This window comes from Sus scrofa, chromosome 14 (assembly GCF_000003025.6).
Source record: "Sus scrofa isolate TJ Tabasco breed Duroc chromosome 14, Sscrofa11.1, whole genome shotgun sequence".
Taxonomy (NCBI): Eukaryota; Metazoa; Chordata; class Mammalia; order Artiodactyla; family Suidae; genus Sus; species Sus scrofa.
Window position 1 is genome coordinate 88,761,224 of NC_010456.5, and position 25,006 is coordinate 88,786,229.

The following is a 25,006-nucleotide window of genomic DNA, read 5'->3' on the forward strand; positions in this document are numbered from 1 at the left end:
TTGTGACTCATATTTCAAAACATTATGTAGGTTTTCCAGCTGTTCCCCTCACTCACTTTTAAATGGACCTTCTCTTTTCTTCATCCCTATTATCCCTGTCCTGCTCAGTTTTGATTCTGGTTTCTCCTCAGTGTGGGACTCTGTTCTGTAAAAGAGTCTTGGCTGGTCAGATTTTAGAGTAACTAAGAGCTAGGCTGCTCCATCCCTGTCAGGCCTCATTATCACATGTTGCTTGCATGCACTCACTTCTGAGGTAGGCAATGGTCATACTCATCCAGTTCCAGTTGCTGTCCTCAAATTAGCCCACCACTTTCCAGTGAATACCTGATGGCTAATTTGGGGTCCATCTGTTTGTAAATACCTGCTGGCTAATTTGGGGTCCATCTGTTTGTAAATAAAAGGTCTTTCAGCACAGAGTGGGAGAAGCACTGATGAAGGAATCAGGAGGGAGAGATGAGTGTGAGGAGGCTTCATGGATGAGCCATGGCTCTGAGGCTGGGCCATGAAGGGTAGTCAAGGCAGGAATGAATTTTGACATTCCCCAGGGATCTGCCCTTGGCCTCCATCTCACTTTGGAAGAGCTCATCCATTACTATGCCTTCAAACACCACCTTCAAGACAAACTCCTCCAAGATCTACAGCTCAGGAATTTTTTTTTTTTTTTTTTTTTTTTTTTTTTTTTTTTTTTTTTTTTTTTTAGGGCCGTACCTGGGGCATATGGAAGAGGTTCCCAGGCTAGGGGTCAAATTGGAGTTGCAGCTGCCGGCCACAGCCATAACCATGGCAACTACACCACAGCCATAGCAGCTACACCACAGTTCACAGCAACACCAGATCCTTAACCCACTGAGTGAGGCCAGGAATCAAACCGGCATCCTCATGGATATTAGTTGGGTTTGTTTCCACTGAGCCACATGGGAACTCCTCAGGAATCCTTTTAACATCAGACCTGTACAGACACTTGGAGACATAAGCATAACAAATTCAGCATAGCCCAAACCAAGTGTTTGCCTTTCCCCCTAAACTTTGTCACTGCATCTCACAAGTTAGATGTATGTTTCATTCTCATTTATTTCAATACTTTTCTAATTTATTTTTTTACCCATAAGATTTTTAGAATCATTGTTAAATTTCCAAATACTTTAGAATTTAAAAAATATTTTTACATTATTGATTTCTAGCTAATTCCATAACATACTTACATAGTTTCTTTCCTTTCAATTATATTGAAACTTACTTTGAACCCCAAATATAGTATCTGATGAATGTTCCACATGAACTTGAAAAAAAATGTGTATTCTGCTATAGTGTTCTATAAATGTCAATTAGGTCAAGCTAGTTGATAGTATTATTCAAATCTTTTATATCCTTACTGATTTTCTGTCCACTTAGTCTACCAATTACTGAGAAAGGAATGGTGAAACCAATTACAGTTGCAGATTTTTCTGTCCTTCCATTCTTCTCAGTTCTACCAGTTTTTGCTTCATATATTCTGAAGCCCTGGATTTGAAATGCTATCTTTAGCATACAATATATATTAAATATTCACAAATATATATGGGTCTATAGAGTCTATTTCTTGACTATTTTATTCCACTAATCCATTTATATATCTCTGCAGTAGTAACACATTGTTTTAATTACTGACTATAATACTTTGATTATTGCTAAGGCAAACCCTCTCCCTTCCCCACAATTAATTTTTCCTTTTAAAAATATCTTGGTTCTTTTCATGCATTTACTATTCATTTAGAATATGAGCATCAACTGGTCAAGTTCTTGGTAAGTTTAATCTTAGTATTTTATACACTTTATAAAATATATATTATATATCCCTGTCACTCAGAGATATTTTCCTATTAAAGACAGATAACAGAAGTCAGGCAACTTTTTCTTTAAAAGGCCAGATGATAAATATTTTAGACTTTATGGGCCATGTGATCTCTGGCACTTCTAACCTTGCCATTGCCATTGTAGCACAAAAGCAGCAACAGACAATATGTAAATAAATGGCCATAAAAGTCTATTTACAAAAACAGGCAATAGGTCATATCTGGCCTGCAGACCACAGTTTGCTGACCCCTGATATACAGAAAGATTAATTTTTGGCACCTAAGTATCCTTTACTCAGACTTCATAATGAATATTCTAGTTGTATATTTTACTTGAGTCTATTATTTCTATGTGGGCAAAATACATAAACAAAAGATCATTATATTCCAACTTTCTAACATTTATACCATTTATTCCTTTTTGTAGTCTTATTGCTTTGGCTAGATAACTCTAGAGCAGTACTCATCTATAGAGCTAGGAGGAGGTACGGCTAATCAGAAGGCCCTATTTTTTTTGTCTGTTTTGGGTTTTTTTAAAAGCCATGCCCACAACATATGGAGGTTCCCAGGCTAGGGGTCAAATGGAAGCTGCAGCTGCCTGCCTCAGCCAAAGGAATGTGGGATCCAAGCCCTGTCTGTGACCTACACCACAGCTCACGGCAACACTGGATCCTTAACCCAATGAGTGAGACCAGGGATCGAACCTATGTACTCAAGGATCCTAGTCTGATTTGTTTCCACTGAGCCATGACGGGAACTCTTATTTTTTTCAATTCCAAATATCTTGCTATTATTGTCTAAAAAATGTTCAAGTTTTAGATATGACAGCTGCATTAGATCTCTTTTAAGGTTTCTCTTAATTCAATTTGTTTCATTATGAGGTCTTTAGTTACTGTTTTTACATTGTGGTTGTGGACAGACTGAGTATTCCACTGAGCAATCCATTATCTGCACTGAATACCCTTGACCTGTTTTTACTTAGTGAATGTTCAGTCTTCTGGTTCAATTACTTGAAGCTCAAGACAATACGGAGGAAAATTAATTCTTCCCAAAGATTAAGAAAAATTAACTAGGAAATGATACTTGCTTTAGAGTTATTTAAGGTATTTTTCTTTGAGATTTTCAATAAAAATAAATCATTGAAATGACCTCTGAGTAACAATTGTAAACTTAACTGAAAATTCAATAGTATCCTAGACAGATTGGGAATGAAAGGTCTAAAGCAAAATAAATTACTAAGACTTACATGAGAATAAAACCTACAGTGCTTATTTCTAAAAGTTTGGGTCCAACATATAAGTTCATCAAGCACATACAACTTTAAAAATACATATTTAAAGTTGAAAGTTAACATATGCATAGATGTTTCTATTTAAATATTCAAAAATTTTCCCTTGATAAGCATTCATATACTCCTAAAGGTGTCAGTGGAAGTTTCATATTTATATCCTAGGCAAAAACTGATGTATTTTCAGTGTGAAACTTAATATTTCAATTAGTCAAAAATTTTAAATTTGGAATTCGCTTTCCAAAAATGAAATAAAAACAAGAACAATCAGTATTCCATATTTACTTAATTTCTGTGAAAAATTAAAAAATTAGTCCAGCTATAAAAATATGAGGCATAAAGAAAAGACATGTTTATCACAAAGAATTGTGGAATTTTCTTTACAATAACATTTCGAGACCCAAATAATAAAAATACTTCAGGCAATACACGGTAAATCTTTTAATTTAAATCAGAGCATAGAATCCCTCTCAGAAATATTACTATTATATCTATTTTTTATAATAATGTAAACTAAAATTAGTGATATAAATATTAAAATCCAGTTATCAGAATTAAATGAACATTTAGCATAGACTATTATTTATACAAACAATGTAAATGGGTAAATCATCAATTCCGTTTAATATAAAGTACATTTCTGGAGTATTATTATTTTAAAAATGAGAATTATCTATTTTAATGCAACCAATTCAAGTATTCATTCAGCCAAGGGGGCAAAATAAGCCTCTTAAAAATTCAAGATTGACAGATTAATATCAGAAACTTTCTCAATATAATGCATAGATATTCTGATCTCCACTGAACTACATCATACAAAGATATGTATCACTCACTTCATAGTTTATAATAAGTACAACTAGTCATTAAAATTCCTTGACCAAAATATCATGTAAGCATATGAGGCAAAGTCCTCAAGGTGAATATAATAATGGCCACATACTTTCAAAAACAGAATATGGAAGTTTTCATTTTCACAACTATGAATTTGGTTTTCCAAAATGTGGTTCCCAAAGCCAACTTCTAAATGTTACAGCAGAGGTAGGGCAGTAATGGAAAGGAATGATTTAATGGAATTCTGAAGAAAAAAATAATTATCATAGATTTTAGTTTGAAAAATATATCTGGCATAAGAGATACTCAGAAGTAAGTAATAATGCTTACATCAAAGATTATTGGTTAGCTAAAGGGCAGAGAGCAAGAGACAAAGTGTAGTATTTGCTTTTAACAAAGCAGACTGAGTAATATGTTAAGTGTTAGGGTGGGATAGGAAAGAACTCAAGACGGGCAAAAATTTCCTCTTGGGCTTTCTATATAAACATCTAGTTTAGTTTTGGACCTTTCACCAGTGTGCTCATATGAGAGGAGGAACTCTACCCACCCATGAAAATGCTTCCCAGACCAACAGGTCCTTGTCCAGCTGCTCTAGAAAGGCAGCTTCTGAGGCTCCTGGGGCTCCACAGGAGTGTGAAAGTATAGGAAAATGGAATCCAACTTGAGTAGAAAGTTAATTCGTCCTAATTGGATTCTTCAGTAACCTAAATTATTCAAATACCACCTAAAAGTACAGCCTCTAGCTAAAAAATGTAGGTAAGTATCTATCTTGAATATGCCTGTAAGAGGTCATGATGTGATCCTGTGACCTTGTGATCCTGAAAATCCTCAGCTCCTGCTAGCTGTGTTTTCAAATAAAATCATAAATAATATAGTTTAAGCCCTTTATTGCGCTCTGAAATTCCCTTCAAACCAAACAGGCTGCAGTTGTTTTAGGTAACTTTCATTTCATTGAAAAATGTAGGAGGGTACCTGATAATACCTAAGTAAGATCAGTGGGTAAACACCCTTCACCCCAACCAAATGATGCTGCCTTCAGGGAGTTGTCAGAAAGAAAGTCAAATGATGCACCAAGAAAGTACATTTGCATGAGCAAAGCCCTTCAGCACAGCTCCAACAGGTTCTTTATGAGGAGGCTCCAAGCTACTTGGTAATTTCAAGTGTGAGGCAACAGAAATCTTTCTTTCTTTCAAGTCAGAAGCTTCTGAAGAACTTCAAGTACAATTTTATAACAAAAGATATACTGCTCCTAAATGTATACATATATATGTGAAAAACGATGGAATGTTAATTGACTACCAATATCCACTTTAAGAGAACACAGTCATAATTTTCAACCACAAACATTTAACCAAGAACTTCTTTACGTAAATATATTTTTTTAAATGTCGGGAAGATAAATGATAATAATGTAATTCTTGGTCTAGAACCAGTTAACTAAAGGTTAACTGAACAGGAGGAACCGACTCTTAAATCGCCATCTCTTGACATTATCACTGGACAAATCAAATTTAAACCGTTTTTAAAGATGTAGCCTCAGGTCTCCCAGGTAACCCTAGTTCATTATCACTCAGCATTGCCTAAAAAAGAAATCCTAAAAAAGATTGAAGGTAGCTGTTTTGTTATTTTTTTTTATTACCCATATTCTCTTGATGCCCTAATGATTAATATAACTAATCTGTGATATAAATGATATCTTTTTTATTACATGCCAATGACTTTGTCATTTTAGTTGCAAGTAAATATCCTGAAATTGCTATTCAGATATTTATGGAAAATAACTTTAGATATGTTACTTCGATAACATGGTATTATGGACAAAGCATGTGTTTGGGCCTTAGGAGACTTCAGTTTCAATCTTGGTTATTCCACTTGCTATCTGAATGACATGATGAAACAAACTTCACTGCCCGGAACTTGATGAACTTTGTCAGTAGCTTAAGAGCAAAACTAGTGTCCGCCTCAAGCAGTGACAACTCAATGAAAGCATGTAGGTAAAAGAGCTTTATAAACTGTAATGTGTTATACAATGCTCATCTTTGTATTCTTTATTGTTATTAAAATTTATGCAGTGAGACTTACCTTTGTTTGGATCATTCCACAACGTTGTTGTCTCATTTGGCCCACTATATTCATGATGTTGAACTGTAACAAGAATACAGCAATTCTGCATTATCCATATAGGAGAAAACACAAAGCCATAGATGCCAAACGAGCACTCCATACTTCTTTACAGTAAAAGATATGTTAAGATTTAATCGGAAAGTTCTCATTTTCAGTCATAAAAAATGTACTATACACAACCTAGTCTAATGGATAAGGGAGACTTGTTTAATTTGTTTTCCAGTAAAAAACAGGAAGCAATCATTTATAATAAGAAATGTTCTCCAAAAGAAAGTAACAACAAATTTGCCCCTATGTATATTTTTCTGTTCTCCAAAGGGAGAACTTAAAGCAGCACTGTGATTCTGCAAAAGTCTGAGGCAGAGAAGACTTTTTCTGGCTACAACAGTAACACAGCTGTTTCTCACATAAAGAGCCCTCTCAACTCAAACGGAGACCCTGAGCAACAGTTGGCCCAAAACCAGATTCCGCACCTGTGCGTGGGGACCAGCACTACCCTGTGTGGTCACTAAGCTGGTGCAGGTCTGCAAAGGGCTGGACCAAATTGAGATGAGTCCAGAAACTGGTAATAAGTGTTTAGAAACTCCTAAGGCAATCTGACATGGGTACAGCAGAGGAGCTTTGTCCATCAAACAGGATATAGACCAGCTCAAGCATTGCTGAACTTGCCTGAAAAGTCACGTGTGGTGCAAACTGCGGACTGGTCGTGTGCAGTAAGACTACATGAAATTTAAGGTTTGTCAACTATAGTCCAAAAGTACATAAAAATCAGAGAAAATGTAAGCATTCTTTTATTTTTATAACTTGTCATTTCTATAATAATTTAAAATTTTAATTAAGCCTTTACTGGTAAATGATAAAAAATGTACAGAGATTCTGTATATCTTTCACCCAGTTTCCCCTAATTATACCATCTTATGTAACTAGGGTATAATATCAAAGCCAGGAAATTGACATTAATACAATCCACAGAGCTTATTCACATTTTGCACTTTACATGCAATCATCTGTAAGCATGTGTGTGCATGTATGCGTATGCAGTTCTATACTATGTTATCTCATACGAAGAGTCCTATAATTACAACCTCAATCAAGATACATAATTGGGGAATTCCCTTCATGGCTCAGCTGTTAACGAACCCGGCTAGGACCCACAAAGATGCGGGTTTGATCCCTGGCCTCACTCAGTGGGTTAAGGATCCAGCATTGCCATGAGCTGTGTTGTAGGTCACAGCTGCGGCTCGGATCCCGTGTGGCTGTGGCGCAGGCTGGCAGCTGTAGTTCCGACTCTACCTCTAGCCTGGAAACTTCCACATGCCACAGGTGCAGCCCTAACGCCCCCCCAAAAAAAGATACATAATTGTTCCACCACAAGACATCTACTTATTATCCTTTAAAAGTACCCACTCACCCCAACCCCCAACCCTTGGCAACCAATAATCTGTTCTCCACTTCTATATAGTTTTTTTATTTCAAGAGGATTATGTAATGGAATCATGCAATATCTAACTTTTTGAGATTAACTTTTTTCTTTTTTTTCCATTTAGCCTAATTGCCTCAAGATTCATCCAAATTGCTGAGTGTATCAATAGTTCATTACTTTTTATTGCTAAGCTTATTCCACAGTATGGACATGGACCAATTTTTTAACCACCAACTTGTTGAAAGGCATCAAGGCTGTTTCCCAATTTGGGGCTATTATAAATAGATCTACTATGAACACTCATGTACATGTTTTTGTGTGAACATAAGTTTTCATTTTTCTGGAGTTAATAACCAAGAGTGCTACTGCTAGAGTTCTATGGCAAGTTTAGTCTACTTTTATTTTTTTAAAAACAAATTTTAAAACTATTTTCCAGACTGGATATACCATTTTACATTCCCACAAGCAACGTACAAATAACCTAATTTTTTGAGATCTTCACCAGCATTTGGTGTTGTCATTATTTTCATATTAGCCTTTCTGGTAGATGTCTAGTGGTATTTCACCATAGGTTTAATTTCATTTCCCTAAAGACCAATGAAGCTGAGCATCTTTTCCTTTGCTTATTTGTCATCAATACATTCACTTTGTTGAAATGCCAAGTCTTTTACCCATTTTCTAACTGAATGCCTTTTTTTTTTTTTTTTTTTTGCCACACCCACTGCATGTGGAAGTTCCTGGGCCAGGGACTGCATCCCAGCCACAAATGTGACCTATGCCGCAGCTGCAGCGACACTGGATCCTTCAACCCACTGTGCTGCGCCGGGGAACTGGTGCCCCCCCGCCCAGAGACAAGAGGGATCTAATCCACTGTGTCACAGTGAGAGCTCCCTGAATTGCTTTTTTATTTTGCTTTGTTTTTTTATTATTGAGTTTTGAGGGTTCTTTATATATTCTAGATGTAAGACCTTTGATGGATATGTGGTTTGCCAACAGATTCTCCAAGTAGCGTGTCTTTTCATCCACTTCATAGGGTCTTCATAGGGTCTTTCATAGACCAAATGATTTTAATTTGCTCTCCCCCTAATATCACTGATGGGAAGAATGTCTGTTCTCACCACTGGAATTCAACACAATACTTGAAGTTCCAGGTAGTGCAATAGGACCAGAAAAATAAATGAGAGGCAAACATATTGGAAAGGAAAAGATAAGTCTGTCCCCACTTGGAAACAGAATGATTGTCTATGCAGAAAAATCCCAAGGAATTGAAAATCAAAACAGAACTAAAAACTTCCTATAACTAATAAGTGAGTTCATCAAGATCAGATGATACAAGATCAACACACAAAACTCCACTGTATTTCTATATACATTTACATACAGTGAACATGATAGTAAAAACACAATACCATTCACAATTTCTACCAAGGAAATGAAATGGGATAAATCTAAAAAAAAAAAAAATCCACACATACAGAATCTGTATGCTGAAAATGACAAAATGGTGATGAGTCATCAAAGAACACCTAAATAGATGGAGAGACATACCACATTCACAGTGGAAGGTCCAACACATAAAAATACTGATTCAAGTTTTTTATAAACATAGACAAGCTAATTTTAAAATTTATATGGAGGAGTTCCCTTCATGGCTCAGTGGTTAACGAACCCGACTAAGATCCATGAGGATGCAGGTTCAATCCCTCGCCTTGCTCAGTGGGTTAAGGATCCATCGGCATTGCCATGAGCTGTGGTATAGGTCACAGATGCAGCTCAGATCTGGTGTAGGACAGCAACTGTAGCTCCAATTTGACCCCTAGCCTGGGCACTTCCTGGGAACTTTGCACTTTTTAGGGTGCAGCCCTAAAAAGCAAAATAAATAAATAAATAAAATTATATGGAAAAGCATAGACCTATAGTAGTTAAAACGTTTTGAAAGAAAGACTCACTCCACCTGATGTTAAGGCCTACAACATAGTTACAGAAATCCAAAGTGTGGTACTGACAAAAGAAATACATATAGAACAAAAAGAAAGAGAATATGGAACTATTGTATAGGCCCCATACAAACACCCTCAATAGTTTTTGACAAAAGTGCAAAAACAATTCAGTGTGAAAAGAACTGTCTTTTCAATAAATAATACTGAACAACTGCACTTCTGTGAACCAAAAAAAAAAAAGTGAACATTGACTTAAACCTCACCCCTTATAAAAAAAATTAACTCAAAATGGATTACAAACTTAAATGTAAAACATAAAACTACAAAACTTTAGAAAACAACGCAGGAAAAATTCTCTGGGACCTAGGCTAGGTTGAAGAGTTCTTAGATTTGACACCAAAACCATGAATCAAAAAAGGAAATGGAAATACTCTGGCTTAGGCCAGCTGCGAAAGCTCTGAATGGACCCCTAGACTGGGAACCTCCATATGCTATGGGTGTGGCCCTAAAAAGACAAAAAAACAGACAAAAAAAAATTTAAAAAAAGGAAATAATGATAACATGAAATTTCATTGAACTCGAAAACCATTGCTTCTTGAAAGTATTTTTTAATTTATAATTTAAGATTAGAAAATTATGGAAATAAATTAGTATTAGTCATTTAATGATGGCAAAACATGCTTCACTGGACTGCCCTGTCAAGAAATACAGCTTTCTGAATACAGCTATAGTAGTTAAACAAATGATAATAATGGAAGTGACTGCAAAGAAATGAAGCCAAAATAGTTCATGTAAATTTTACCTGGAATTATGATTCCTCAAATATTGAGTTTTATAGTCATTACTAATTGTGAATTACTAAAACTACACCTGCATTAACTGCAAAGATGTACTGGCTGACAGAGCAAGGAAACCTTTAAAATTTACTTGTCACTTATGTAACAAAAGAAATAAGTTCCAAGACAAAAGAATTATTTCAAACAGCATTAAATTTTAAAAGATCATATTCAATATTTCACATGTAACATTAATGCTCTGCAGACTTACAAGAGAGCATTTTGAACTGCTAAGCCCAAAAACCTATATACTATTGCCAGACAACGGTCAAAGAATGTACTGAAAGTTTTCTTGAAAATCTGGGTGAATATGTGGCAAAAAAAGATAAAGTACCATTTTCTAATGATACCACAGCTTGATGAACTCAGGACTGCCTGGTGATACAGTGGAAACTTATGAAACAAAAAGTAGTGAAGTCTTCACCATAACAACTTAATGAATGCATAGATATTGCTAACATGGTAATTCAGTGTATTTGTGACTTGAACATGATATGATAAGGAAGAATTCTTCTCTTTCTCAGTTTGATTTCTGACAAACACAACTTGTTTTAAATTATATAAAAATGCAAAGTATTACATTGTTAACAAATTAGTTTGGAGCTTAAGATTTGTATAGGATTATGTTCTGGTGGTAGAACTGCAATGACAAAAAAAAAAAAAAAAGAGTCTTGGGGTAGTTACACAGATTAAAGAATTTACTCCAGAAGTAAATTTACTAAATCAACACATTGTTTCGTCAAGAAAGTCTTGCTACCATAAAAAAACCTGTCAGATGAACTGAATGGTGTGCTTAGTGGTGTGGTAAGAATTTTTTTATTTTATAAAGATCATTGTGTTAAATTTTGGATTATTTACTCGTTATTCGATAATATGGTAACAGATAATTAACAGTTGCTATTGCAAGCTAAAGATGGTTAGAGGGGAAAGTTCAAATGTTTCAACTACAGAGCAATCTCAGATTTTCTGCAAGAGAAGAGCCAGTTTGTTCCCAATGTTCAAAGAATTTTTACATGAGCTTGATTAAAAATAAAAACAACTATAAAATAACAAAAGAAATTAATAAATGGTTACATACTCTCAGATTTTCATATCTATTAAAGTTATCATTGATAACCTAATCTTAAAATATCAGCAGCTACAAGTCCAGCCACACAAGGCTGGTATGCAGCTTGCAGCATGTTAAGGCTCCCTATGTGAGTTCCACAACACCGAACTGGTCTACACGCTTTTCAACAAGACCAACCCACTGTCATGCTCTTGGATGTCACAGCAAAGCACCAAACTGCTTTGAAAGTTCCTAAATGCTTGCTCTCAATTTCATAAAACTTATTTTCTGCAAATAACAAATATTCACAGATGGGTGCTAGTCTAAGACCATACTGTGAGTATCTCTGGTGAACAAAAGTTCTGAAGAAAGTTAGAGAGGGGCATCAGTAAGAACATTTACAGCTCAAGGCTCTAAGGAAAGCCAATAAGGAAACGATGGCTGTATTTCCTATTTTTGAACCACTATTTTTTTTTATCATATCTTAGCACTCTTAAATGTAAAATATATCACTATTTTATGTACCCCTGAGAAATTGTCAATTAAGCTGACAGAGGACTTATTATAAAACACATTTTGATTTAAAGAAAGCATAATGAAGGAAAAAACAGTGTTTAGAATCATAAAATATAATATTTACAGTTTTTACAGTTTATATAAGGAATATAAAATAAGGAAAAATATAAACAATTATTAATTAACAATATAAAAATTAAAATTGTGCTAATGCATTTTCTGTTAAAAGAATAAAACAACATTAACTAGGGAATGGGGTAACATCGGATTCACACTACTCAAATTTTCAGCATTTTTGAGTACATTTTTTTTTTTTTTTTGACCACCTCGTTTATATTCACTCTTTGTAATAAAACTCTCAGGTTTCTTTGGAAAACCATTCCTCTCTCATTCTCAACTTTATGGTCTGGAGTAGTCTGACTGCCCTAAATGGACCAGCAGCTCCCACAGTGATTAGTTTAGGGGAAGGACTATAACTCAAACTGGAAACAGCAAAATGCTAAGAGGTATTGGCTCAGGCTTCCGAGAAAAAGAAATTTCCTCCAGGGAGAGGCCATTTTTCTACCCTTCATGTAATGTGACCTTAGGATGGAGAATTGTAGAACCCAGGCAGCCACCTTGCTGTCATGGGGGAGAGCCTGTCACCACTCTTAGGGTACAACTACATAAAGCCTGAGAGAGCAGAGATTTAACATTTGTTCTGCTAACATGATAATTCTGTAGTATCTGCCTCCCAGGCTAAAGGCCTCATTTTTCTTATGAGTGGGTGTGGATTTTCCTATTCCTTGTGGACATGGGAAGAGCCGCTTTTCCCCCAGTGCCTGCTAAATAAACAGATGTCTTCCACTCCTCACTTCTGCAGCACAGGAAAACAATTCAGGAAGTAGGCCTTCCGGGGCACAGATCTAAAGTCACATTCCCTAATTAGTTCAATCAATAATGAAAGTAACAATATGTCTAATTCTTATGCTTACCCCTTACCTAATTCCAAGTTTAGGAGGAAAGTAAAGAATTGTTAATGATTGTTCAAACCCAACAATATTATTATCCTTATTTTACATATGAGAAAACTGGCTTTCAGAGAAGATGAGCAATTTGCACAAAGTCAACAAAAGCTAAAAGTGTGGGGCAAAAGTGACTATCAAACCCAGGGACATCTCATGAGCTCTCAAGTCTACATTTCTACAAGTCCAGTGTGCTCACGTGTATGTATTTCTGTTCATTAAAAACATACAAACAACATTGTCTAACAAGATTCTAAAACCTGTATATGTGGGGTACAGGGAGGAAAAGGAAAATGAACTCACATTTACTGTATACCTGTTACACTTCAGACACTGTCCTAAGCCATTCATTCGCATGTGTACTTTAATCCTCACAACCTGCAGTGATTAAGTGAGAAGCAGGTATCCAAAACTCACGTGCTCTCTATTACTAAATTGCCCTTGAAGGCCAAATAAGAGTCTTCAGATATTAAGAAGGCTGTTAAAAGTGCAGGGTTTACTAACAGCATAGGTTTATCAGCTTAATTCACACACTTACTGAAAAGCTCTTTTCAATGGCACAGAACACAACATCCACACATAAGAACACCCCTGTCCGGCCCACACCAGCACTGCAGTGAACAATGAGGGGTCCTGTAAGGTGGCTCTTCCTCACATAACGAACGTACTTTATAAAATCTTCTGCTGAGGCAGGAGTGCCATGATCTGGCCATTTGGTGAACTGCAAGTGTTTTACAAAGTGACTAATTCCTGTCTGTTGGGAGTTGGGGGGGTGAGGGGAGAGAGAGGGAGGAAGGGAGAGAGAAAGGGTAGGAGGGAGAGAGAGAGAGGAAGGAGGAGAAGAGAGATTTATCAACTTCTTGTATTAGAGATCTTATATTAATTTCTAACACAAAATAATAATGGCTATATATATTGCCTATAATAAAAATGGTACTATGATAATAAAAATAAGAATTCTAATAGGTAACATGAATTACTTACTTATGTACCAGATACTATGCTATGGACTTCACAAGCATTATCTCATTTAATCCTCACTTCAACCTGGGGAGGCAGGCACTATGTTATCATTTTATAGATGAAAAAGTAAGAATTGTTGTGACTGACAGATGTACACTAGATCAGAAGGTTCACATGTGTGGAGTTGGGACAATGAGGAGGCCTCCCAAATCAACCCTACCATCTTCCTTCTACACCATAAGGCTGCAGACAAACCAAGAATCCAGATACTTAGCGTGAATGATAAGCTGACATTTAGGAATAAGATAGAAAAGAAATCTATCTTGGCTGAAATGCTATGATACTAAATTTAAAAAGATCAAGTTGCTTAACTGAATTCAGTGAGAGGTGGAGAGTTGGGGAACCAACCTCTTCTGGCTGTGAGGATAGAGTGATTGACCATGTCACTAGGCCCTGGTCCCCACTCTTGGGCTAATCAGCCCCTTGAAAGTGGAGTCATGGAACTCTTCTCGGGGTTGAGAGATAAAACACTTTGAGTTTACCCATCCTTTCGAGAGGGTTGACCTTCCCTGAATGTGGAGCCCTCATTTTACTTCACTGAGCATCCTCAAGAAGAAACTCAGGAGGGGTTTCTCACTCTTCTGCTTCTCCCCAATGCACCTCTTTTTTCTAAATTCCAAATAGAAAACTCAAGTTTGAATCATTGGTACATGAAATTGGATGAGGAAAACAATACTTGAAAATCTTGTTAAGGTACCAAGTTGAGGATAGGTCTCACCTCATCACATATTTCAGGGATTAAATCTTTGCTACAACTGTTGACCACAGAGAATCTGCACAAAGATGGGCCTTACTGCTTTCCTGACCTGGTGCCATAAAGTAGATTCTCCAACATGAATCCCATGGTTCTGAGGTTTGTAGGCCATCCTAGACCTCCTTGCCAAAGCTCCAAAGGTAGACCTGAGCATTCGAATCCATGCAGAAAGATCATTCCTCTGCGTCTCCCACCTGGCCTGTGTTCTTTAAGCATGCTGTCCTTCTCCTGCCATAGCATATATTACATGTCATTTGGAACTGGTGTCTTCCTTCCCCACTAGACCATAAGTGCTCTAAAGTTGAAACTGGTCTGCTTTCTACCTCTAGTGTCTGGTACAATACTTGATTAACAGGAGGGAATCAACAAGCATTAGGGGAGTGAGGGGTCAGGCAAATCCCCAGGTATTCAGAGCAAGCACAGGGCCTAGAACACAGCCAGTAAGCTCTCCAACAGTGTCAGCCATTATTATGTTTACTGGTCTCCCTGGCCCCCACTCTGTGCTCTGATCCTCCTCATGTCCCTTAATTATTTTTTCCCCCTCCCTCCCTACTCCTCTATCTCTTTAACATCTTCAGGTCCCTGTGCCAGAGTAAACTCTTGGAAGACTTCATCACTTCCCTAAATACTTCTTCCATTTCCTTGCTGTGCCTCCCATGGGCAGGGAAGCCTGCAGCCCTCTGTAATCCAAGCCATCTAGTCCCTTCTGCTCCAGGTACCACAGAGCACAGAGATTTAGGTTGCATACTCCCTGCTGTTCAGTGCTATTTCCAATTCATTATTCCTTCTCTTATACAAAAAACCCTCTTCCTTTGAGTTCCATATCCCAACTTCATCTTCTCACTGCTATCACCCAGTGGCTAACTCTCCTGGTTGATCTGCCTCACTCACTAGAGACTCTGCCCTTTTCCTTACCACAGATTATGACAGAGCAAATTCAGGATCTCAACAGCCCAAGGGACACACTAACCTCACTTTTTTCTTTTCTCTCTTACAGAGGATACCACTCCTTTCTTCTAGTCCTCACAATGATGATCACTCTTGGATGTATCACCACCAATAACGCTCAGTATCAAAAATCCTCCAGCTCTTAAATTCCAACATCATTTTCCAAACAAAAGCTTGTATGCTACCACCTCAATGGTACTTCACTTCACTCCAACAATAGGACTAATTGGAGCTCTCATGTCTTTGATGTCTTCCATTTTCTCCTAGCCCCTGGTACCATTCATCTCCCTAAATTTAGGCTTCATGTTTGATTGTCTAAATCATTGTTTTCCAAACTGTCAACTCCTTTGAATCTTTCATCCTTTCAATCTTACTGTAAGTACTGAACAACATGCCACACTGATTCTGTTCCATAATCTACGTTCAGGAATCCCATAGTTAGAAAAAAAAAAAAAAACATAGTTGCATATTTTATTGCTATTGCAAATTTATGGGTTCCAATCTCAGCACCTCTACAGCAGCCCTTCTCCTGATCATCATCTGTGCTCTAATCAACTTCTTTGGTGATGACTCCAAATCTCATCAGTCTTTTCAAGTTTCTATTTTAACTCCCATCCTCTTCACTCCTATAGAACATATGCAGCACCTACCTCAATCAAATCCACTTAGAGCAATGTAACTCATCAATTTCTCCTATAAATCATTCCTTTTCTATTTTCTGAGTCTGTTAGAGCAAGAAATGAATTATTCTAGACCAATACTCACCAACAGAACTTTCTACAATGATACAAATGTTCTATATCTGTGCTGCTCATATGATAGCAGCTAGTAACATGTGACTAAACACTAGAAGTATAGCCAATGCAAGTGAGGAACTGACTTTGTTATTTTATGTAAGTATAAATAATTTATATCTAAACTTAAAGGGCCAGGTGTGGCTATCATATTGGATAGCATAATTTTTCAACATACTGGAGTTCCCATTGTGGCTCAGTGGTAATGAACCCTACTGGTATCCATGAGGCTGTGGGTTTGATCCCTGGCCCTGCTCAGTGGGGTGCAGGCAGCTACAGCTGGCATTTGACCCCTAGCTTGGGAACTTCCATATGCTATGGGTGTTGCCCCCCAAAAAATACACAACATACTTAAAAAATTTTTTTCAACACCCTTATAAGTCACAAGTCATAAATCATAACACAAGCCTGCCAATTTTATCTGAAAGACACCAAGCCTTTGCTTGCTATCTAACTGCTAACTGCCCTAGTTGATCACAGACACTTCTTACTAAAATTCTTCAATGTTTCCCAATTATCTTCATAATAAATTTCATGCTCCTTAGCTGAAACCCAGGACATTTCCTGTTCTGGCTTTCCCTATGTACTTTCCATATAGTCTTATCTCATCTCTCATTACACTTTCCAGAAACACTTAACTACTTATACCTCTCTATACATACCCCATACTGTCTTATACCTTGATCATCTGCTTCCTCTTTATATCATTCTCATTAGGTAATTCTCAATCCAGATGTCATCTCCTCTAGCAAACCTTCCCCTAAAATCCAAGTAGAGCTAAGAACTTCCCTTCTGAGCCCCAAAGCACCCCATTCAGATTTCAATATTACCACTGAGCACAGTAACTGGAAGCATCAGTGAGCATACTGAACTCTCCACTACTCAGTAAGGAGCGATAGTGCCCGGCACAGTGATTATCAGCATATCTCAAGGACTCGATAAATATCTGTCACTCAGCAGAAGGAGCCAAAGTACAGCCCAGGATAAGGCAACTTCCAATACTCACTCTCAACTGCCCCAACTCCCCTTTAAAAGTTTTCATCTCCAGTCAGTTTGGTTAGGCAGAAGTAGAAGTGGTGTTTTAGTTTCTAGTACCAGGGAGAAGTAAAAACAAGTTACCTTAAAAAAGTATCCCCAACTACATCTCATCCTACTCCTAACTTCTCCTAACACATGTGCTTATATAATTAAATATACTGATTTTTTTAAACTTACAGACTTCCTGACAACTTGAAATATTCGAATGACGAAATATTGAAGTATCTGGTAGTTTTCCAGGAAGATACGACAGCTTTTCAATTCCAAAGGCTTCTTCATAGAAACGGGCCAATAATGGTGGCATTTGCTGACTCCACCTTCTACCTCTCTGGTTATCATGACAATAACATTAGAGTTATTTTCCAAAACCATTTGCCAAAAGTCATCTGTGGTACCTGGCAGTGGTCCTTGGGTAGCAATATAATAATACTCTTGTTCAGAATTGACTATTTTAATATAACTAGCATTAATGTAGTCCTTGTTTTCTCCAAGAGGAACACGTGTTGAATCATCTATTACAAAAACAGAAACATACAATAGATAAAGGAAAAGTGGGAGATGTAATATACCCAGATTTCATGAAAGCATTTCACACAGGTAAATCCATTCATCTCTTTGACCATTAGGGAAGAATGGCACAGGAGTTTCTTTTCAAAAGAACTACTTAGGTCCATGAATTTTAACTCTTCCTTAATTCTTCAATTAGGGTAAGGTAGTTTGTTATTGTTTTAAGCAGTTTCTATTAAGCAGAGAAGAATGCCATCAATACCCAGACATTCTTTGAGAGATTTCTGTTAAATATGTCACAGGTAGGATTAGGCCAAGAGAGGTACCTCCTACTCTGTAACTGAACACGGCAAAGGAGGAGTCCCTTGCGGGAGCAAGTAAATGAGTGATATTTTCCTACAAATCTGGAGAACCTACAAGCCCAGAGCAGCAAGGGACAGGAGAGTTTGAAAAAAAAAAGACTAGAGTAGTTGCTCAGATACAAATCCTAGGATTACTGGAATTCTAATCCAATGCCCTCCACACAAGGCATCTCTCTTTTATGTCTACATTCAGCCTTCGGCTGGTGAAGTAGCATGCTAATCAAAGCAAAGGTATTATGGCAAAGGATGTTACAAAGAGGATTTGCTCCAAGTAACATAGGACTCACCTAACATGAACTATTACAACAAATATGAGAGGTTACTCTCTAAAAAACTCTACTGGCTCAGTGGTGTGGAGATATCTACATACAGATATAGATACAGATATATAGATATACATATATGTGTATATGTATATCATATATAAAAGTATATCATATATAAATATATAATTTAAAAACCCAGCAAGTATTCATCAAAATGCTAGCAGTGACTATTATCAAAATTTTTATAGTAATTTGTACTATTTTGTAATAGAAAAATTTTATTTTCAAAAGGGATATATAATAAATGAAAATTAAACAATATAAAGTAATAAAAATTTGCTTTCAAATAGAAACTACAATTACTCAAAATCCTTAAAATAAAAAGTGAACAGAAAAACAAATTAGTGGAGTTCCCGTCATGGCACAGTGGTGAACAAATCCAACTAAGAACCATGAGGTTGCGGGTTCGGTCCCTGCCCTTGCTCAGTGGGTTAACAATCCGGCGTTGCCGTGAGCTGTGGTGTAGGTCTCAAACACGGCTCGGATCCTGCATTGCTGTGGCTCTGGTGTAGACAGGTGGCTACAGCTCCGATTCGACCCCTAGCCTGGGAATCTCCATATGCCACGGGAGCGGCCCAAGAAATAGCTAAAAAGACAAAAACAAAAACAAAAACAAAAACAAATTAGTGACTTAGAAAACTGGCTTAAGGGAGTTCCTGTTGTGGCTCAATGGTAACGAACCCAACTAGTATCCATGAGGATGTGGATTTGATCCCTGGCCCCACTCTGGGGGTTAAGGACCCAGCGTTGTCATGAGCTGTGATGTAGACCACAGACACTGCTCAGATCTGGTGTTGCTGTGGCTGTGGCACAGGCCAGCAGCTGCAGCTCCAATTCAACCCCTAGTCTGGTAACTTCCATACGCCACACGTGTAACCCTAAAAAGACAAAACAAACAAACAAAAACAAAAAAAAAAAACTGGCTTAAGGAATTTTCCAAGAACTCAAAAAAAGATGAAAAAAAACAGCAATAATTATTAAAATCTAAAGGATGCAGAGGCTATAAAGGGAATATATAAAAGGAATTTTGCAAACAAATTATGGAACATAGGCATACCTTGGAGATATTGCGGGTTCAGTTGGGGACCACTGCAGTAAAGGCCCCAGGGCAATTAGTGAATTACATGAACTTTTTTGTTCCTCAGCATATAAAGATTACACTATGCTGTAGACTATTAAATGTGCAATAACATTATGTCTATAAAATACATACATATTTTAATTAAAATACTCTATTTCTAAAAAACGCTATCGCTTGAGCCTTCGTTCAGCAAGTTGTAATCTTTTTACAATAGTAACATCAAAGATCACTGATAACAAATCACTATGCAAATATAATAATTAAAAAGTCTGAAATATTGCAAAAATTACCAAAATGTGACACAGAAACGAAGTTAGGAAATGCTTTTGGGAAAATGGTGCCGGTAGACAAACTCTAAGCGGGGTTGCCACAAACTTTTACTTTGTAAAAATACAATATTTGCAAAGGGCAATAAAGCATAGTGCTATGCAACAAGGTGTGCTTGTATTTAGTGGTCAATAGGAGAAAAGCTCTCCACACAAGGGACAGTAATAAAATTTAGTGCAAACATGCAGACCAGGTTCAAGCAGCACTCTGCCTGCATCATCTCATCTGCACTTCAAAATCATCCTTTGCAGGAGGCATATTATTATTCACGCTTTTCAGATGAGGAATCTTATTCAAAGTGTCTAATTTGGAGATGGGATTAAGATGGTGGAATAGAAGGACTGGAGCTCAACCTCTCTCCTAAAAACAACAAAATTTACATCCAAATACTGAGCAATCTTCAACCAAATGAACCAGAAACTTTCAAAAAGATATCCTACTCCAGAAGACAAAGAGGAGGCCACATCAAGAGGTAGGAGGGGTGATTACATGATATAAGCAACCCTATACCTCCTGGGTGTGAAACCTCACAGACTGGAAAGTAACTATATCCCAAAGACTCACCTACAGGAGTGAGTTCTGAGCCCCACATCAAACTCCCAAGTATGGGGATCTGGCACTGGGAGAAAGCCCCAGGAGCATCTGGCATAGGGCCTTGTGTGCAAGAGCTCCACAGGACTGGGGGAAACGGAGACCCCATTCTTAAAAGGTGCACACAGACTTTCACATGCACTGGGTCCCAGGGCAAAGCTAAGTTTCCAAAGGAATCTGAGTCAAACCTGACTACAGTTCTTGGAGGACCTCCTGGGAAAACAGGGGGTGAATGTGGCTTGTTGTGGGGGAAGGACATCAGAAGCAAAGCCCTTGTGAATATTCAGCAGTGTGCCTTTCTATGGAGGTGGCCATTTTGGGAAAATCTGGCCCCACTCATAGCAACTGAGAAGCCCCAGACCAAACAACAATCCAAGTGGAATCACAGCCCGCCTATCAGTAAACAGGCTGCCTAAAGACCCCCCAGGCACACAGCCACCTCTAATCACACCCAGAGACAAAGCCCCACCCACCAGAGGGATAGGAATCAGCTCCACCTACCAGTGGGCAGGCATCAGTCCCCCCCACCCACCCAGGAAGCCACAACAAGCCCTGGTACCAATTTCAGCCGCAAGGAGGGAAGACACCAGAAGTAAGAGAGACTACAACTCTGTGATCTGTAAAAAGATCACCACACAAAAACCCATAAAAATGAAAAGACAGAGAACTGTAACTCAGATGAGGGAGAAAGAAAAAACCCCAGAAAATCAGCTAAGTAATCAGGAGATTCTCAGCCTCCAGGAAAAAGACTATAGATTGTTGATGCTGAAGATGATGCAAGACATTGGAAAGAAACTGGAGGCAAAGATGGGTAACTTACAGGAAATACTGAGCAGAGAGATACAAGATATAAAACTTAAACAAGAAGAGATGCAAAATACAATAACAAACCAAAAATTCATTAGAAGCAGCCAACAGCAGAATACAGGAGGCAGAAGAATGAATAAGTGAGATGGAGGACAGATTAGTAGAAATTATGGATGCAGAAGAGAAAAGAGAAAAAAGATTGAAAAGAAATGAAGAGAGTCTCAGAGAATTCTGGGACAATGCTAAACACACCAACATCCATATTATAGGGGTGCCAGGAGGACAAGAGAGAGAGAAGGGATCAGAAAAAATATTTGAAGAAATAATAGCCGAAAACGTCCCTAACATGGGAAAGCAATCATTCACTCAAATTCAGGAAGCACAATGAGTAGCATATAAAATAAACCCAAGGAGGAACACCCCAAGACACACATTAATCAAACTGATGAACATTAAAGACAAAAGACAAAGAGAAAATATTGAAAGCAGCTAGGGAAAAGAAACAAATAACATACAAGGGAACCCTGATAAGGTTACAGGCAGATTTCTCAGTTGAAACTCTGCTTGTGAGATGGAAGTGGAATGATATACTTAACATGATGAAAGGAAAAAACCTCCCACCAAAATTACTCTAGCCAGCAAGGCTCTCATTCAGATTTGAAGGAGAAATCAAAAGCATCACAGATAAGCAAAAGCTGAGAGAATTCAGCAACACTAAACCAGCCTTACAACAAATACTAAGGGAACTTCTCTAGACAGAAAAGAAAAGGCCACAACCAGAACAAAAATACCACAAATGAAAAGGCTCACCAGTAAAGGTATATATACAGTAAAGATACGAAATCATCCATGCACAATTATGCCACCAAAATCAGAAATCATGAGGAGAGGAGGGTACAAACGCAGGACACTGGAGATGAACCTGTAATTAAGAGACCAGCAACTTAAAACAATCTCATATATACATAGACTCATATCAAAACTTTGGAATAACTGCAAATCAAAAATCTACAATTGACACACAAACAAATAAGAAAAATCAACTCAAATACAACACTAAAGATAGTCATAAAATCACAAGAGGAAAGAACAAGAGAGCAAGAAAAAAACAGCAACAAAAACAAATCCAAAGCAATTAATAAAATAGCAATAAGAACATATACATCAATAATTACCTTACATGTAAATGGAATAAACACCCCAAGCAAAAGACACAGACTGGCTGAATGGATACAAAAAAAAGACCCTTATGTATGCTGTCTTCAAGAGACTCACCTCACTTCTAGGGACACATACAAATTGAAACTGAGAGCACAGCATAGAAGAAAATATTCCATGCAAACAGGAACCAAAAGAAAGCTGGAGTAGCAATACTCATATCAGACAAAATAGACCTTAAAATGAAGAATATTTTAAGAGACAAGGAAGGACACTACATAATGATCAAAGGATCAATCCAAGAAGAAGACATAACAATTTTAAATATCTATGCACCCAACATAGGTTCACCACAATATATAAAGCAACTGCAAACAAACCTTAAAAGGACAAATCAACAATAACACAATAATAGTGGGGGACTTTAACACCCCACTTACAGCAATGGACAGATCATCCAGACAGAAAATCAATAAGGAAACACAGGCCCTGAATGAATCATTAGACCAGATGGACTTAACAGATATTTATAGGACATTCCATCCAAAAGCAACAGTATACACGTTCTTCTCAAGAGTACATGGAACATTCTCTAAGACTGATCACATCCTGAGCTACAAATCAAACCTCAGTAACTTTAAGAAAATTGAAATTGTATCAAGCATCTTCTCTGACCACAACATGATATGACTAGAAATCAACAAGAAAAAACTGCAAAAAAACAAACATGGGGAGACTCAACAACATGCTACTAAACAACCAATGGATCACTGAAGAAATCAAAGAGGAAATTTAAAAATACCTAGAACCAAATGACAACAAAGACACAACACTCCAAAACCTATGGGATGCAGCAAAAGCCGTTCTAAGAGGAAAGTTTATAGCAATACAAGCCCACCTCAGGAAACAAGAAAAAGCTCAAATAAACAAGCTAACTTTACATCTAAAGCAGTTCAAGAGAGAACAGACAAGACCTAAAGTTAGTAGAAGGAAAGAAATCATAAAGATCAGAGTAGAAATCAATGAAATAGAAACCAAGAAAACCATAGAAAAGATCAATGAAATGAAAAGCTGGCTCTTTGAAAAGATCAACAAAATTGATAAACCTTCAACCAGACTTATCAAGCAAAAAAGAGAGGACTCAAATCAATAAAATTAGAAATGAAAAGGAGAAGTAACAACGGACATCACAGAAATACAAAGGATCATAAGAGACTACTACATGCAAGTATACGCCAATAAGACAGAAAACCTATAAGAAATGGACAAATTCTTAGAAAAGTACAATCTTCCAAGACTAAACCAAGATGAAATAGAAAAGATGAGCGGACCACTCGCAAGTACTGAAATTTGAACTGTGCTTTAAAAACTTCCAACAAACAAAAGTCCAGGACCAGATAGCTTCACAGGCGAATTCAATCAAGCATTTAGAGAAGAGCTAACACCCATCCTTATGAAACTATTCCAAAAAATGGCAGAGGGACACTCCCAAATTCATTCTATGAGGCCACCATCATCCTGATACCAAAACCAGACAAAGATACCACAAAAAAAAGAAAATTACAGGCCAATTTCATTGATGAATATCAATGCAAAAATCCTCAGCAAAATACTAGCAAACCACATCCAACAATATCTTAAAAGGATTGTACATCATGATCAAGTGGGACTTATCCCAGGGATGCAAGGGCTCTTCAAAATCCACAAATCAATCAGTGTGATACACCACATTAACAAACTGAAGAATAAAAACCATATGATCCTCTCAATAGATGCAAAAAAAGCCTTTGACAAAATCCAACACCAATTTCTGATAAAAACCCTTCCCTTCAGAAAGTGGGCATAGAGGGAAACTACCTCAACAACCGTATATGACAAACCCACAGCGAACATCATTCTCAATGGTGAAAAGCTGAAAGAATCCAGCTGAGATCAGGAACAAGGCAAGGATGTCCGCTCTTGCCAATAGTATTTAACACGGTTTTGGAAGTCCTAGCCACAGCAATCAGAGATGTAAAAGAGATAAAAGGAATCCAGACTTTAAAGGAAGAAGTAAAACTATCACTACTTTCAGATGACATGATACTATACCTAGAGAATCCTAAAGACTCCAGCAGACAACAGTTAGAGCTCAACCAATGAATTTGGCAAAGTCACAGGATACAAAATTAATACACAGAAATCTAATGCATTTCTATACACTAACAGAGAAATCAGGGAAGCAATACCGTTTACCATAGCATCCAAAAGAATAAAACACCTAGGAGTAAACCTACCTAAAGTGATAAAAGACCTGTACTCTGAAAACTATAAGATGCTGATGAAAGAAATCAAAGATGACACAAATAGATGGAAAGACATACCATGCTCTTGGACTGGAAGAGTTAATATTATCAAAATGATTATACTACCCAAGGAAATCTACAGATTCAATGCAATCCCTAT

General features: G+C 37.2%; 1 protein-coding gene across 1 annotated transcript in view; it reads right to left on the reverse strand.

Annotated features, from left to right (window-relative positions):
* Positions 2,530–25,006, reverse strand: part of PTPN20 (protein tyrosine phosphatase, non-receptor type 20) — a 75,210-nt gene continuing 52,733 nt past the window's right edge. The window contains exons 8-11 of the mRNA XM_021073067.1: positions 17,580–17,914; positions 13,384–13,599; positions 6,037–6,099; positions 2,530–5,203 (exon numbers count right to left, since the gene is read on the reverse strand). Of these exons, the coding sequence (XP_020928726.1) occupies positions 5,144–5,203; positions 6,037–6,099; positions 13,384–13,599; positions 17,580–17,914 (674 nt within the window). The 3' untranslated portion in view covers positions 2,530–5,143. The remainder of the gene's footprint in view (positions 5,204–6,036; positions 6,100–13,383; positions 13,600–17,579; positions 17,915–25,006) is intronic.